Source organism: Moschus berezovskii, chromosome 10 (assembly GCF_049115385.1).
Source record: "Moschus berezovskii isolate FMDL1 chromosome 10, NW_MosBer_1.0, whole genome shotgun sequence".
Taxonomy (NCBI): Eukaryota; Metazoa; Chordata; class Mammalia; order Artiodactyla; family Moschidae; genus Moschus; species Moschus berezovskii.
The window spans coordinates 105,550,305-105,566,376 of record NC_142469.1 but is presented as its reverse complement, the minus strand read 5'-3'; the positions used below and the strand labels follow the sequence as shown (position 1 = coordinate 105,566,376).

Here is a 16,072-nt window from a genome sequence, read left to right as displayed (position 1 = left end):
TGAGAGTTGTTTTATGGCATAGGATATGGCTAATTTTTATGAATATTCTCTACGTGTCTAAAAAATGTCACTTGTCGTGGATGTGGCACTGAGCTTTGTAAAGAAGGGAAGACGCTCAGGAGATCCAGATAGGATTCACCTCCTCAGGTCCACCGGTTGGCAACTGCATGACATGGACATTTTCTTAAATTTCACATGCCCCAGTTTTGTCACCTGTGAAAGGAGGATTATAGTAGCTAGACTGAATAATACGATTGGAATCCCATCTGGATAAACCAACTGCATTGAAGATGTGGTGTATACCTACGTGATAGACTATCAGTCAGCCATAAAACAAATACAGTTCTGACATTTGCCGAAACGTGAATGGACCTAGAGGATGTTATGCTCAGTGAAACAAGTCAGAGAAAGACACATTCTGTATATTATCAGTTATTCGTTGCATCTAAAGATAAAGCAGAAGAATGAACATAACAAAACAGAAACAGACTCACAGGTTAAGAGAAGAAATCAGTAGCTAACAGTGGGGAGAAGGAAGTGGGAGGGATGGGACAGGTGCACTGTATTCAGAGAGACAAAGCACATGCCCAAGATAAAGAAGCTACAAGGGCATGCTGCACAGCACAGGCAATAAAGCTAATATTTTATAACAACTTGAAACGGAGTATAACCTGTAAAATTATTGAATCACTACGCTGTATACCTGAAACCAAGATAAAATTGCAAATCAGCTATAATTCAATACAAAATTTAAAATGTATAAACTTGATGAAAGTGAAAGAAGAGAGTGAAAAGTTTGGCTTGAAGCTCAACATTCAGAAATCAAAGATCATGGCATCTGGTCCCATCACTTCATGGGAAATAGATGGGGAAACAGTGGACACAGTGTCAGACTTTATTTTTTTGGCCTCCAAAATCACTGCAGATGCTGATTGCAGCCAGGAAATTAAAAGACGCTTACTCCTTGGAAGGAAAGTTATGACCAACCCAGATAGCATATTAAAAAGCAGAGACATTACTTTGCCAACCAAGGTCCGTCTAGTCAAGGCTATGGTTTTTCCTGTGGTCATGTATGGATGTGAGAGTTGAACTGTGAAGAAAGCTGATCGCCAAAGAATTGATGCTTTTGAACTGTGGTGCTGGAGAAGACTCTTGAGAGTCCCTTGGACTGCAAGGAGATCCAACCAGTCCATTCTAAAGGAGATCAATCCTGGGTGTTCATTGGAAGGACTGATGCTAAAGCTGAAACTCCAATACTTTGGCCACCTCATGCGACGAGTTGACTCACTGGAAAAGACTCTGATGCTGGGAGGGACTGGGGGTGGGAGGAGACGGGGACAACGGAGAATGAGATGGCTGGATGGCATCACTGACTCGATGGACATGAGTTTGGGTAAACTCCGGGAGTTGGTGATGGACAGGGAGACCTGGCATGCTGTGTGATTCATGGGGTCGCAAAGAGTTGGACACGACTGAGCGACTGAACTGAACTGAAACTTAAAGTTAAATAGAGCTACCCTGGTGGCTCAGCTGGTAAAGAATCTGCCTGCAATGCAGGAGACCCTGGTTCGATTCCTGGGTCGGGAAGATACGCTGGAGAAGGGATAGACTACCGATTCCAGTATTCTTGGGCTTCCCTGGTGGCTCAGCTGGTAAAGAATCCAGCCTGCAATGCAGCAGACCTGGGTTCAGTCCCTTGGTTTGGAAGATCCACTGGGTTGGGAAGTTAAATAGAAATAAGGTGAGACTTTAAAAAAATAATATAAAACATAAAATACAGAAACCACTGGCTGACAATAAATTAGAGAGAAAATATAAGTGAATACTATTATCCCCATTTTATAGATGAGACAACAGTGTTACACGGAGGAAAGCTGCTCGCCTCAGGTCATGTGGCTACATGTGGCAGGATTATAAGCCTGGCAGTCTGGTTACATAGAAGCTACTCACAACTAGTACACCATCCTGTTGATCTATATCCAGGAGTGGGAAAGTCATAAAAGCTAGTAAAAAGGAAGATAATTGGTAAGTGAAGGGGGGGGGAAGGATATAATGAGTTAGGAAGGAAAAAACAATACACAGACACCCAGAGCCTACAAACCTATAGTAAATATCCACAGAGAAATAAAAGAATGAGCATAACGTACCGATAAAAGGGAGCAAAATGCTATTTAAAAACAACACTGAGAATAAGGTAAAATTAGATAATTAACACATCATTCAATCATATTTCTGGGACATAAAGTCAAGGAAATTCCCCAGGAAGTAGCACTAAGACAGAGCTGGAAAATACGAGCAAAAGGCTAACAAAATGAGAGATTCAGTCCACAAGGTGCAATTATTGTAACAGGAATTACAGCAGAGAAGAAAAGGTAGAGGGAGCGCATCATTAAAGGAATAATACATGAAAAGCTTCCAGTGCTGGAAGACATGTGTCTCTAAACCGAAATTTCCCAGGACAACGAAGGAAAACACAGCCACATCAAAGCCTATCAACGTGAATTTTCACATTACCAGAGACAAAGAGGACAGCCAGGAAGCTCTCGGAGGCTGTGGGAAACGAGCCACAGGCAAGTGGCTGGAAACAGGTAGCAATCGAGACTTTCAAAGCAGTGTGAAGACCCGGGAGGCAGCAGAGACATGACCTCAAGATTCCGCATGAAAATGATTTTCAATGTCGCCAAACTAATAAGTGTGAGGGTAGACTTTTCCGACAAGCGAGGGTTGAAAAATATACCTTTCACGTACTCACAGGAAACTACTGGAAGATGTGCACTTTAAAAAAGGAAAGGAGGAAAACAGGGCAAACAGCTGAGGAAAAAAGAGGTCAAACAGGAAAGAGCAGTAAGGGGAAGAGGCAGAAATGGGAAGGGCATGAGGGGTATCTCCAGGGGCAGAAAGGGAGGCCATGAGTTGTCTGATGCTCTGAACACAGGGAAAAGAATGTTCACTTTCTAGATCCTGAAGTATTTGGAAAAAAAAAATAGCAAGCATATGGTCTTCTCAGGTGGAACAGAGATAAAGAATACGCAGTCCAATGCAGGAGATGCAAGGTGAGTTTGATCCCTCGGTATACACAAAACAAGCAAGCAAAATGAGAGGCAGTGATCAATGCTAAGAAAAATAAGTTGCCTAAGAAAAAAATGGAATCATAGTAATTGTGCAATTTGCAGTGGACAGTTGTTCGCTGTTCAGTCGTTAAGTCGTGTCCAACTCTTTGCAACCCCATGGACCGCAGCACACCAGGCTCCCGTGCCCTCCACCGTCTCCCAGAGTTTGCTCCAATTCATGTCCGTTGAGTCGGTCATGCTATTTAACCATCTCATCCTCTGCCACCTCCTTCTCCTCCTGTCTTCAATCTTTCCCAGCATCAGGATCTTTTCCAATGAGTCGGCTCTTCACATCAGGTGGCCAAAGTTTTGAAGCTTCAGCCTCAGTCCTTCCAATGAATATTAAGGGTTGATTTCCTTTAGGATGGACTCGTTTGACCTCCTTGCAGTCCCAAAGGACTCTCAAGAGTCTTCTCCAGAACCATAGTTCAAAAGCAACTATGTCCTCACAAGAGTGAAACAATTGATTACTGATTTATACAAAGCTTGCATAAAACGATATTGAAAGGCTGCAGGAAGAAAGAAGGCAAGTTTGGGTAAGAGAGGCAAAGTCTTACCATTATTCCATGTGTGACAGCCCCCACAAGGACCATATTGTTGGAACAATCAGACAGCGGGAACTCTCTCTCAAAGAAGTTTTCAAAGCAAGGCTCTTTTCTTGTGATAAGTGATTATTTCTCCTGTGTATCTGTGATCATCACGGATTATTTGATTTTCCTTTTGTCACCTTATTGCTTTTTTCCCATGCTCCTTTGGCCTTTTTTAAACAGTTGTTGCCTCATTGACAGTGCTTCATTTTTCTTTCCTTAGTACTTCATCTGATGGGCTTCCCTGGTGGCTCAGACGGTAAAGAATCTGCCTGCAATGCAGGAGACCTGGGTTCAATCCTTGGGCTGGGAATATCGCCTGGAGGAGGGCATGCAACCCACTCCAGTATTCTTGCCTGGAGAATCCCATGGACAGAGGAGCCTGGTGGGCTACAGTCCATGGGGTCCAAAGAGTCAGACACGATTGAGCGACTAAGCACAGCACAGCACAGTACTTCATCTGATTATACAACCTATTTTAATCTATTGATAGATACTTTTAGGGTCTAAAAATCAAACTTTATGTTTCTTTAATTAGTCACATCGTGAATGAAGCAATTTTCCAAATTTATTACATATAAGAAAATGATCATGGATCTGTCTTCTACCAGCTCATTCCCTGACTTGCTCTCAAGCCAAGGGTCTTGCAGCAGAGTCTGAGGAGTTCCAGCATAACCTTGACCCCACAGCCTTGCCTTGACCCCACAGCAGCAGCCTCAACTGGGGGCTTGTTAGAAATTAGCATCTCAGGTCCGCTTCACATCTACTGTTTGTGCAACCTTCATTCTCCTGGGGTCTGAAAACAATTCATGTGAGCAGTAAAGCCAGGAAGTGGTGCTTTAGAAGGTAGGCAGTCCCCTTGGTTTGGTAAAGACTGTTCATAGATTTTAGGGCCCAAGGTCAGGCCATGGAGGAAGGACTCTTACTGTCTCTCAATCAAGAGGTTTGCTCTTTTTCCGGAAGCACAAAATATCAGTCTAGCAGCTGATTGTTCTTCCAGACACAATGTCATTACACAGCCCAGAGGGACATGACAAGAGCATCTTTATTGTGAATATTTTTATCAATGTAAATTCATCCTCTTTACACACAAGAAACTTTTCATTAAATTCTACTTTTCTAAAAAAAAAATTAAAATAACTACTCCTGCCTTCTTCTTCCCCCAATATAGCTTTTAATTTGAATGTTTAAGTGTTATTTGCTTTCATATGTAAAGAGAGTTTATATTCAGATTTTGTTTTTCACAAACCAATCTGAAATTTAATTTTCATGGCTGATGTATTTGCTTTCACATTTTAACCTTATTTTGTGCTTTTGGCTCTTAGCACTTCCTTGCCGCCTACTCAATTTCCTTCTTTTAAAATACAGACTCTATAAATACTTTTATCTTCTCCATTGACTCTGAAGGTTTATACCCAAATTCTCTGGATTTTTTTGTTGTTGTTGCCACAATATACACAAAATAATTATTTGACATTTCATGCAGTTTTGAAACTCTTTTCCAACAACTATTTAAACCTAACTCTACATTTAGTGACTCTTAATGCAACTGGCTTTTCAAACTGTGACACCCTCGTTCCCGGATCCTTAACTTGGCTTTTCTCTCAGAGTTACAGCACATCCACGGTTACCTTTTGTATGAAGGACAGGTGGGCATTACACTCACGGAGTCCATCAGTCTTCTCCTTCTACTCCTCCTTTTTTTAAAACCAGTTTTCATTCCGTTTATTACGTCACGCCTTTTTACTCAGATGGGTAAATGCACCTAAGTTATTTCTCCTCCAATTCTCATCCCTCTCTGGAATTTACTCTTACAAAAGTCTGTTAGCCCGTGCAATTGTTATTTCTCTGTGGGCACCATTTTCCCGCTCTCCAGATGTTTTTCTTTGTGATGAACCTTTTCCACCTGCAAAGCAAGGGCCCCTGTTGCTCTCTGGAAACGCCTTTGCAGCCCCGGGCCTGGTCACCTCCTCCCTGTTGTTTGGTGATGTCCCGGCGCCTCCTGTAACTCTGAGCTCCTGCCGGTGTTGCTGTTCTCCGCTTTACACTCTCTGCTCACGCTGCTGGTCATCCTTGTCTTTTCTAAGGGTGGCTCTTAAGGCGGTGGTCTGCGTGTGCCGTTCCGTGTTGTGCGGTTGATGATCTTCTGTGCCTCTGTGGGGAATGTTGATTCTGCTGTAACGTTTTCGGTTTTCCTTTTCTCACTCAGCATTGGCCTATTTTCACGTGAGTCTGGCCTCCTCTTGTGAATTTCTCCCTTGTCTTCCTGAATCCTGAGGATGTCAAACACATTTGTACCGAGTTTCTTCTGGATCCTAGGCAAAACGTTGTTGAGGTATTGTTTTTTTTTCCTGTGATAATTCATGTTTTCTCCCCTGCGTGTAGCAACTTGTTTTGACTGGCCCCCATGTGGCTGGGTTATTGTTACTGTTCTTGCTTTCGTTGGAGAGAGAGAGTTCTCAACCCCGAGTCGGCAGGTTGGTCTTGGAGCCTCCTGGTCTTCCAGCTGCTAGGGGAATCGCCTTCTGCATTCGCAAGGCAAAGTTTCCAGTGACTTCTTCCTGGGATTGCTGTGCTGGATTCTGATGGATTTATGTTCTCTTCACTGGATGGAGTGCACGGAGTCTACAGTGCACAGTCTGGATTGCTCAGAGGGTCCCTCCCATTTCATCCTTGCCTACGACGTTTTGATGTTGCTTTCAGCAATCAATGCTCCATTGCCAACGCCGAATACTCTATACTGGGGACTTTTTGTACTTTTTGACCCAGAACAACTCAAGAAGGTAGAACAGAGACAATGGGAGGGGGAAGGGGAACACGCATCATGATGCCATAAAGCATCATAAAGGGAGCAAGGTATTAAATGAATGTCCACTGTTCCCGTTATTACTTGATGACCCCACTTGGGGTCTTGAGCAAAGGAGAAAAGAAAACAGTGAAATGTCTTCTTATCCCTTTTTACATTAGAAATCGTAGGGACACTGAATGTGTCCATTTCTCTTTACAGTATTATCAACCTTTTATTTAGTTGAGATAAACCCCAGATTCTAGAAATACATAGGCAGGTAATCCCATTTACAGTTTCATAGAGAGTTTATATATTTTGCTTTGCCTTCAGAAATATTCATTATCTCTGAATTGGAATTCAAGAAAAGCTATTAAAGAACTTCTAGCTGATGGTAGTGGTAAGGTTAATTTTTGCCCCTGGAATGAGTCAAAATTTTCCTAGTAGTGTGGTCTGAAAATAAGGTACATACGGCTGTGATAAGTTACGCCAGTTACGTGCATCAGCCTGCGTCTGGATCAACGAGCTTCCTTCCAGAGTTCAACCTGAAACATGTAGCTTACGTACGTAATGCTTTTCACACTGTGCTGGAACTGTGCATGACCTTGCATGCTGCTGCTGCTGCTAAGTCACATCAGTCATGTCCGACTCTGTGCGACCCCATAGACAGCAGCCCAACAGGCTCCTCCATCCCTGGGATTCTCCGGGCAAGAATACTGGAGTGGGTTGCCATTTCCTTCTCCAATGCATGAAAGTGAAAAGGGAAAGTGAAGTTGCTGAGTCCTGTCCAACTCTTAGCGACCCCATGGACTGTAGCCTACCAGACTTCTCCGTCCATGGGATTCTCCAAGCAAGAATACCGAAGTGGGTTGTCATTGCCTTCTCCGATGACCTTGCATAGTTAGTCACTATTCTTTGCCAAGAGAAGTTTGCCTTTCAGTGAAGCAGACAAATTGAGAGGAAGCAAGCTGAGTGAGATTTCAGGGTAAGTGTATAATAGCAGAAGCCCAGGATGGCAAACATGGATATCTCCCAAGATAGATTTTCATTGCTTCTGGAACCTTAAATGATCAAATCCATGTATATTAACAGTTATGTGCTGTTGTTGTTTAGTGGCTAACTTGTGTCTAACTGCTTGCAACCCCATGGACTGTAAGCCCACCAGGCACCTCTGTCCATTGGATTCTCCAGGCAAGAATACTGGAACAAGTTGCCATTTCCACCTCAAGGGGATCTTCCCGACCCAGGGATGAAACCTGAGTCTCACGCATGTTGTCAGGTGAATTCTTTATTGCTGAAAGTGACTATTCCCTGACAGGTCATGTTTACTGCGTTCTTCATGTTTTCACTCATCAGTAAATGACTTCTAAGGTGTGGTCAAGTACTTAGAACACATCCCTTCTCTCTTAACTCACTGAAGTATTTTCAAAACACTTAGATCAAATAAGATTGAAAATCCTTTCACCTTGGCCTACAATATGCTATTTTGGGATGTTTTATTTGTAAATGGTATAATCAAAGTATAACTTAGAAACTCTCTTTCTGCCCTTCAGCGTTTTCATCAGGGCTACGAGGAGGAGACTGCTGAGGAGGCAGAGATCCCAACGTGAACAGTTTATTGTTAAGAAAAGAACAGATTTTGGAAATTGTGGCCATTCTGATGGGTGCAGGAGAAAAGGATAATGTTCTTTCAAGATAGTTCTTGGGTAAAATGTTCTGGGCCTTTTGTGTTTATCAATAAAACTGGTACGTCATTTTTAGAAGATGTAGCATTTCAACTAGGATTTAACATATTTAAAAATCATGACTTGTTGGAAAGAATAAATCACTTCTGGAAAAGGTTTCAATATAACTCAGAATTATATATCCTTCCAGAAGGCCTTTAAAGATCAGCCCCTTCACTCAGCTGATGCATGGGTGGAAATGAAAATTGGTTTTTAATAAAGTTGGCTCAGACAGTAAAGAATCTGCCTGCAATGTGGGAGACCTGTGTTCAATCCCTGGACTGGGAAGAGCCCCTGGAGAAGGGAATGGCTACCCATTCCAGTATTGTTGCCTGAAGAATCCCATGGACAGAGGAGCCTGGTGGGCTCCAGTCCATGGAGCTGCAAACAGTCAGATGCAACAGAGTGACTAACACTCTCTTTTGAAGACTGGTTTTTCCTTCCACACTGCTTCCACTGCCCTCTTGTTTGGCTTCACTTTCTATGTCTTGGTGGAAACTGGGAGTGGTCAGTCACGGATCTCTGAGAGAAAGACATGAGAGCAAGTTTTTAAGCTGACTTGATTTAAGCAGTGATGGAAGCACTGCCCCCAGATAGGGAATTCTAATGACACTGTAGTAAATCAATAAAACAGTGGCCACGGATCAGACTGTGGGAAGAAAATGACTCCATCTGAACTGCCTGTTCTTGTCTCTGTCAAACCATGTGGCAAGACTTACCCCTGAGACGGTGAGGGTGGGGCTGCCCTGTATCCGGGAGACCAGGAAGGCACCCTGCCCATCAACCTGGGCAGTGGTCCATCCTGGAGCCTCGAGTGAGTGGAACTAGGGGTGGGGAAGCATGGACTTGCTCATTCCATGTGCCGTGGGGCGGCCAGGCCCAGATCCAGCGGGTGACATGACTGGAGAAGCCCTGGCTGGGAAGGGGTGGGCTTTCCTCTGCCCCTGAGCAGCTCAGGGGCACCGACCCCTGCTTTCACTCAGCAGCACGGACAAAAGCTTGTGCATCCGCAGTCCAGCATGTTGGCAGCCCTGGGGAGTCTGGGGACTGCGGGGGCCGGGCCTGCCCACTGGGAGTTAAGGAGCCCTGATAGGACACATTAGGAGATCAGGAGTTTCTGGCCCCAAAAGTCGGTTTATAAAAATTCCTGCAAAACCTGAGGATAAACCTCAGTCTGTTGGGTTTTATTGCTTAATTAGCGAGTTGTCAGTAATTGGCAGCATATAACCTGAGTGATGCTTTTTTCACCTGTTCACTTACTTTTTATCGGGATAATGAGCTGTGGAATGACAGGAAGAATCTTGTTCCCCCCGTGTTCCAGCATGTCGTGGATTCCTTGCCGAGCGAAAAACTCGTAGGGAAATGTCATTTCACAGAGCCCATCAAAAAACAGAGGCAGATAATGATGGTAATCCAGCTTCTCAATTTCTACCTGAAAGGAGAGAGAGAAAAAAAAATGTCATGTGAAAACAAAAATGAGGCAAAGGGTGGCTGGGCCAACTGAGAAGCTGTCACCAACTTAGGAGAAGTAAGGTCTTCAGAACTTCAGGAAGGTTTTATTAACCAGCTCATCTAATGACCGGAAGTATACTGTCATGTCGTTAATCTAGAAATGAGGTTAAAACCATCGCTATTTAAATCTTACCAGATTAAAATCATAATCTACATTGGGAGCATTTTAGTATTTTGCGGGGGTAGGGGGGTGGGGTCCTAGGTTAATTTTTTTACCATTTGGCACAAGGCACAACTGAAAAGGGGTTCAAGTCCATGGTATGTATACTGAAAAGATTTAAAATGGGGGGAAGACAGCTAAGAAGAGATTAGCGTCTGAATTTCTAAAAACAAGAATCTAATTGCACATTAATATATCTTATGAGCTATGTCTTCAGGACCTGGCAAATATGAAAGTGAGGGATAGAATATGATCCCATGGATGTTTCCTGGAGCTGGATGTCAAGTAGAATGTTGGGGCCATCAAGAAAAAATGGGAAAGACAGACATTGGGCTGAACTTAAACAGACCATTGACACATGAAAATTAAAATATTCCAAATCTCTCATCTGTTTCTTCTGGGGGCAGAGATATATCACTTTTCCACGTCTACACACTTCACTCTCAGTAATGCCAACATGACCTCCTGTCCAGACCTTTGCAGTTGTATCAAGCACCAAAAGGAATGGGAACAAAAATTCCAGAAGAGAGAAAAGAGATGGTACGCTGGGAGCTCTTCACTCGCAGATTTGATCTAGTCCAAATCTCCACTGTGTGGCGTATCCACGACCTGACTCCGTTCCTGCAGGTGACAGACGGGGTGGTGAGATCATGGATGGACAGAAGCCAGTAGACCAGGACTGTGGATTTAACACACCTATAGGCAAAGGATGCAGTGTTCCCAGGAAGAGGTGCAAACTTCCCCAGTTTTCAAGTCCTTGTGAAAGCACCCAGCTTCCAATTATCACTGTAATTAAGTGAGGATTCCATCAGGACCTCAGAGAAACCCTTTTACTTAGGAAGTTTTCAGAGCCTCCAGTTCTCGCCCTGAATTCTGGGGTGTCTATCCTGCCTGCCCCTGGTGCAAATTACAGATAATAACTCCTCCAAACTTCTGAGTGCTTACCATGAGTCTGGGTGAGTCAAACGTCTTAAAATTCCCCAAGTGGGAGGTCTGTCTCCAGATTGCTCATGAATTACCCGGCTAACTAAGGGAGTAAGAACTCAAGATTTGAATGTTCATGTCCTTTTGGAAGCAGGGCTTGGAAAATACATCCTAAATGGAGGTATATACAGATATAAATTTTACTTTGTATTGCTTGGATGATTGTAAAATTTGCTTTATTCACAGTAAAAGTTTATGAAGTTTGTATTTAATACTAACCTTCTCAATGATTTTTGTGAATTTGAAAACATTTTAGAGCACTATTTTTCACAATTAAAAAAATCAATGTATCATTCAGCTCCAAAAAGTACAGTGCTGTTGTCTACAGTTTTACCTTGTAACCTAATTTTATAATGTGTCACCTGTACTGTGTTTTTTAGTTTTTGCTAAATCTTTTTAAACCCATTGCTGCATTTTTACGTAAGTCTCTTATAAAGGAGCAAATCACTACATTTTGTACTTTAATATCAACTAAGACTTTGTATTTTAATATATGTCCAGTTAATGTCTGTCATCTTAATTTTTGGTCTCTGAATGTTACTTTTCATTTACTTTTTCCTTTCAATTTCATAGTTTTGTTGTATGGATTGTTTTATTTACATTTTGGTGTGTGATGTCTTTAAAGATAAAATAGCCTGTATAAATATTTCATTACATCTATGTCACACCTTTCTCAAACATTTAAAAAATGTATTTATTTTATGGAAGTAAGTTAAAAATATCCCACTAAGATAACTGACATACCCATTTTTCCTTGGAATTTTGTTGATTTTTTTTTTTGGGGGGGTATGATTTGGAGCAACAAGTCCAACAGCAACAATAGCACCAATAAAAATGTCATTTAATGGCACCAGACACTACCATGAATACTTATGTGTATTAGTTCACTTAGTCCTCAGAACAGCTCAAAGCTCCGTTGCTCAGTCATGTCCAACTCTTAGCGATCCCCTGGACTGTAGCCCTCCAGGCTCCTTTGTCCATGGGATTCTCCAGACAAGAATACTGGAGTGAGTAGCCATTTCCTCCTCCAGGGGATCTGCCTGACCCAGGGACTGAACTTGTCTCCCATGTCTCCTGCACTGGAAGGTCAGTTTTTTACCACCGAGCTGGCTGGGAGGACCAACAGCTCTAAGAGGTAGGTATTGTTGGCATCTCAATTTTCAATACAAGGAAACTGAGGCAGAGAGAGGTTTAATAACTTGCCTAAGGTTTGCAGCTGGTTAGTGATAGAACTGGGATCCAAACCCAAGCAGGCTGGCTGCAGGACATGATGCTCCTTCTGAGGCTTTTGTTAGGAGCATCAAATTTCAGCATCATTGTAATCGCCCTTTCCCCTCCTTTCTCTGTCTTTATCATTATTAAGGAGTTTTTTCTTAGTCTAACTGAATAATAATATTGCTATCACTAGTTTATCTACTATACCTTTTAATATCCTTTCACTTTTGTCCTCCTCTGATATTATATTTACATATGTAGCATTATATACAAATGTATATTATATATATGGGGGTTGATGATAAGCTTTTATTTTTGTTATATCTAAAATGTTTTATTGGAGTATAGTTACTTTACAATGTTGTGTTCGTTTCTGCTATACAGCAAAGTGTGTCAGCCACACGTATACATATATCCCCTCTTTTTTGGATTTCCTTCCCATTTAAGTCACCACCGAGCAATGAGAAGAATTCCCTGTATTTTAAGAGTACCTTTTCTAAGCACCTCATAGCTGGATTTGTTTTTTCCTCTCCTGTTTTACATTGCATATTCAGATAACAAATTTCAAGAATGCACACGATTTCAAACGTTTTAGGAAAGGAAAGAGCGTTTGACAGGCAGCAGTTTGAACGGAAGACTGCGACTGCAGAGGAAAAAGATGGTCTCGCCTTCCCTCCCCGCTGTCACGCTGGCCCACTCCAGCGTTCTTGGCTGGAGAACCCCAGGGACGGGGGCACCTGGTGGGCTGCAGTCCGTGGGGTCGCACAGAGGCAGCACAACTGAGCGACTTCACTTTCCCTTTCCACTTTCACGCATTGGAGAAGGCAATGGCGGCCCACTCCAGTGCTCTTGCCCGGAGAACCCCAGGGACGGAGCAACCTGGCGGGCTACAGTCCATGGGGTCACAAAGAGTCGGACTGAGTGACCACTTTGAGCACATTGACCACAGCAGTTCTTTCATATCAGAAATTCTCTTCTTGCAAGTTCTTCTTCTGGCCTGTTTATCATCTGGCATGTCTATTTCACTCAGATCTATTGACTTAATAATGGGATAACAACTTGCCATCATATTTTGAGGATGGAAACTTAAAACTTGTTAAAACTCTAGACATGTTGCTACTTGCCACAGGGTGATTTTCTGTACCTAACTTTCTTTCCTGTTTGCACATCTTCTGAGGTTTCCTCTTTATCATTGTAACATTGTTTCAGCCGATGAATCTGGCCTAGGCCTTAGGGAACATTCTTCCATTCCATCTGCAATCAGGAACTCTGTGTGCATTTGTTTTGTTTTGAATGATCTATCTGAAATGATGTATCTGACTTGGCTCTACTGTATTTTTCTTTTTATTCGAAGAGTTCCTTCTCATTACCACACAATGTTCACACTGTTTTCCACAATTAAGGTGTCTGTGCTTCTTGACCCTCCTCACTTCAACCCACTTCCCTAAGGTGTCACTGCTCTTGCTTTTATCCCTGGTGACCTTCACTCTGCCCAGTCCTCCGGTTCCTGTGTGGCTTTCATCAGCACGGCACAGTTGATCTCATGACGATATCCTCCCCAGGCCTCCTGACAGCATGCCCTTATCACCGGGGTTCATCCTTGATTTCCTTCCTTCAAATTCTGCATCCAATCCATCAGAAGGTTGATGGATTCTCTCTCCAAACAGATGCTTAGTTCACTCACTTCTCCACCGTTTTATTTACTACCCGTTGAGCCTAAGCCACCAACCTTCCTTACCTGGATTACTGCAACAGCCTCGAATCAATCTCCTATTTGGGTTTTTCCTTCCTGCTTCCTTTCTCTGCACAGTTGGGTCTTGCCCTGTTGTGGCCCCTGACCAAGGTGCCACCAGGGCCTCCCTGACCGGTTGCTCCCTTCCCTGCACACTGCGCTTCTGCAGCGCTGTTCCCTGGACGCATGGTGCCTTTTCTTTCCCCCTCCTTCCTCCGTAGAGACGCTCTCTGAAGGCACCCTTCCTTTCCTTTCCAGACCTCTCAGTCGCTGACCACTCCCTTTCATCCAGACTTCAGTTCGCTGAGGCCCTCTTACCACTGCCTGCTGCTCTGCTTGATTTTCTTTGTGGCTCTTATCATTTATTCATTGCAGTTTTTCAAGTTCCGTTGTGTGGGGAGCTTGTCATTGCCTAGAAGGGTGTTTGGCACATAATAGGTGAATACTCAGTAAGCATGTACTTGATTTTAATTCTGACCTTTTGAATCTGTCCTCTGGGTTAACTCTTTGAGAAGCGTACTCAGCTGCGGAACAAAGGCTAGATGATGAATGACCACATCTGGAACCGAGGGTGGGAACCACGGCTGAGTGCGCGGAGGCGCTGGTGTCTAACGCTGACCCTGTGATGTGAGGAAGTGCGTACATTTCTATACACTTAGGAATCCCACAAATAAAATGCCATGTTTTCTCCATTAAGACTGCAGCTATGATGTATATTTCAGCAACTTTGTGAGTATTTTAATAGACAATCACCCCAGGCTTCTCGCTGCTTCTCATTTCACTAGAAATCATTTAGGGTTTAATAATATGCTATTCTGTTTACCTTTAAAACTTTAGAAGGAAAAGTTTCTGTTTTTCACAGTGTCATCAAAAACAAACATATTAATGTGGGTCTATAATTAATATGTTGGAATAACACAAGATAATCTTTCTAAAATATCTAGGTGTTGAGAATAATGCAAGATTAAAACAAACTAGACTTCCCTGGTGGCTCAGATGGTAAAGCGTCTGCTTGCAATGCAGGAGACCTGGGTTCAATCCCTGGGTTGGGAAGATCTCCTGGAGAAGGAAATGGCAACCCACTCCAGTACTCTTGCCTGGAAAATCCCATGGACAGAGGAGCCTGGTGGACCACAGTCCATGGGGTTGCAAAGAGTCGAACACGACAGAGCAACTTACTTACTTTAGACATAAATTAGTAGATCTCTTATTTATCTTTGCATGTATATTTGCCACATGACAACTATTATCCTGTAGAGGTCTTTTTAAATTGCTGGCTTCTTTTATTCATTTAAACTTACAAAAGATCATTTTTACCACTCATGTAGCAGGGAACTTTTTTCAGTTATATAAATTAGTTTTCTTTTAAGATAATTTCTTCATAACAGGTGAATTATAATTTATGTTTCTTTACTATTACTGTAAAAATAGTAACTTTCAAACTACTATAAAATTCAGGAACCTTTCTTCAAAGTTTATGCAAGAACTCCAGAATTCAAAGAAAGCTGTTTGAAATGAGACAAAGAACAAGGGCTGTTTTGAACATACCATATACAATTCCATGGTAAAATATTGATTGATGACAGCTTGGATATTAAGTCTAGAAACATCTAGTATTTTACTCACAGAATTTCTCTCTTTTAAATTTACATTTTATAACTTTTAAAAGATCACATAGTACCTACAAGTTGATCTCTAAATCTTACAGCGACCTTTAGTCAAAAGCAATACAATTCTAACTTCACCTCTTCTATCAAATATGTTTTTAATCCCCATAACAAATATGCAAGGAAATAATGCTGCACTGAAAGATCAGAAAACCAATGAGGTTATGAGTCTCATTAAAAAAAAAAAAAAACTCAAATCAAAACCTTACTCTTACACTTTCCATGCCTTTGCTTCAATTAGCAAATGAAGCGTTATTAATAGTATCTGTCATTACGAGTCCTATGGTAACAACCGAGAATCTTGCTTAGAATCACAAAAATCTGAAAAGGTGTACTTATCTACTAATGTATTATGACCTCATCTAGACTTCTTATGACATTCTAACATAAAGCTTTACCTTACTATTTTCAATCCTTAAGGCAACTGTTAAACTGCTACAAGAGATCTTACAAAGAGGCATTGTTTACAGATGATGCTGGAGAAGTAAATGGCAACCCACTCCAGTATTCTTGCCTGGAGAATCACATGGACAGAGGGGCCGGGAGGGCTACAGTCCATGGGGTCGCAAAGAGTCAGACATTACTGAGCAACTAAC

General features: G+C 42.3%; 1 protein-coding gene across 2 annotated transcripts in view; it reads right to left on the bottom strand.

Annotated features, from left to right (window-relative positions):
* PACRG (parkin coregulated) overlaps window positions 1-16,072 on the bottom strand; it is a 545,678-nt gene that overhangs the window by 255,558 nt on the left and 274,048 nt on the right. For both annotated transcript variants that reach the window (XM_055433658.2, XM_088840953.1), the window contains exon 3: window positions 9,467-9,638. In XM_055433658.2, the coding sequence (XP_055289633.1) occupies window positions 9,467-9,638 (172 nt within the window). The remainder of the gene's footprint in view (window positions 1-9,466; window positions 9,639-16,072) is intronic.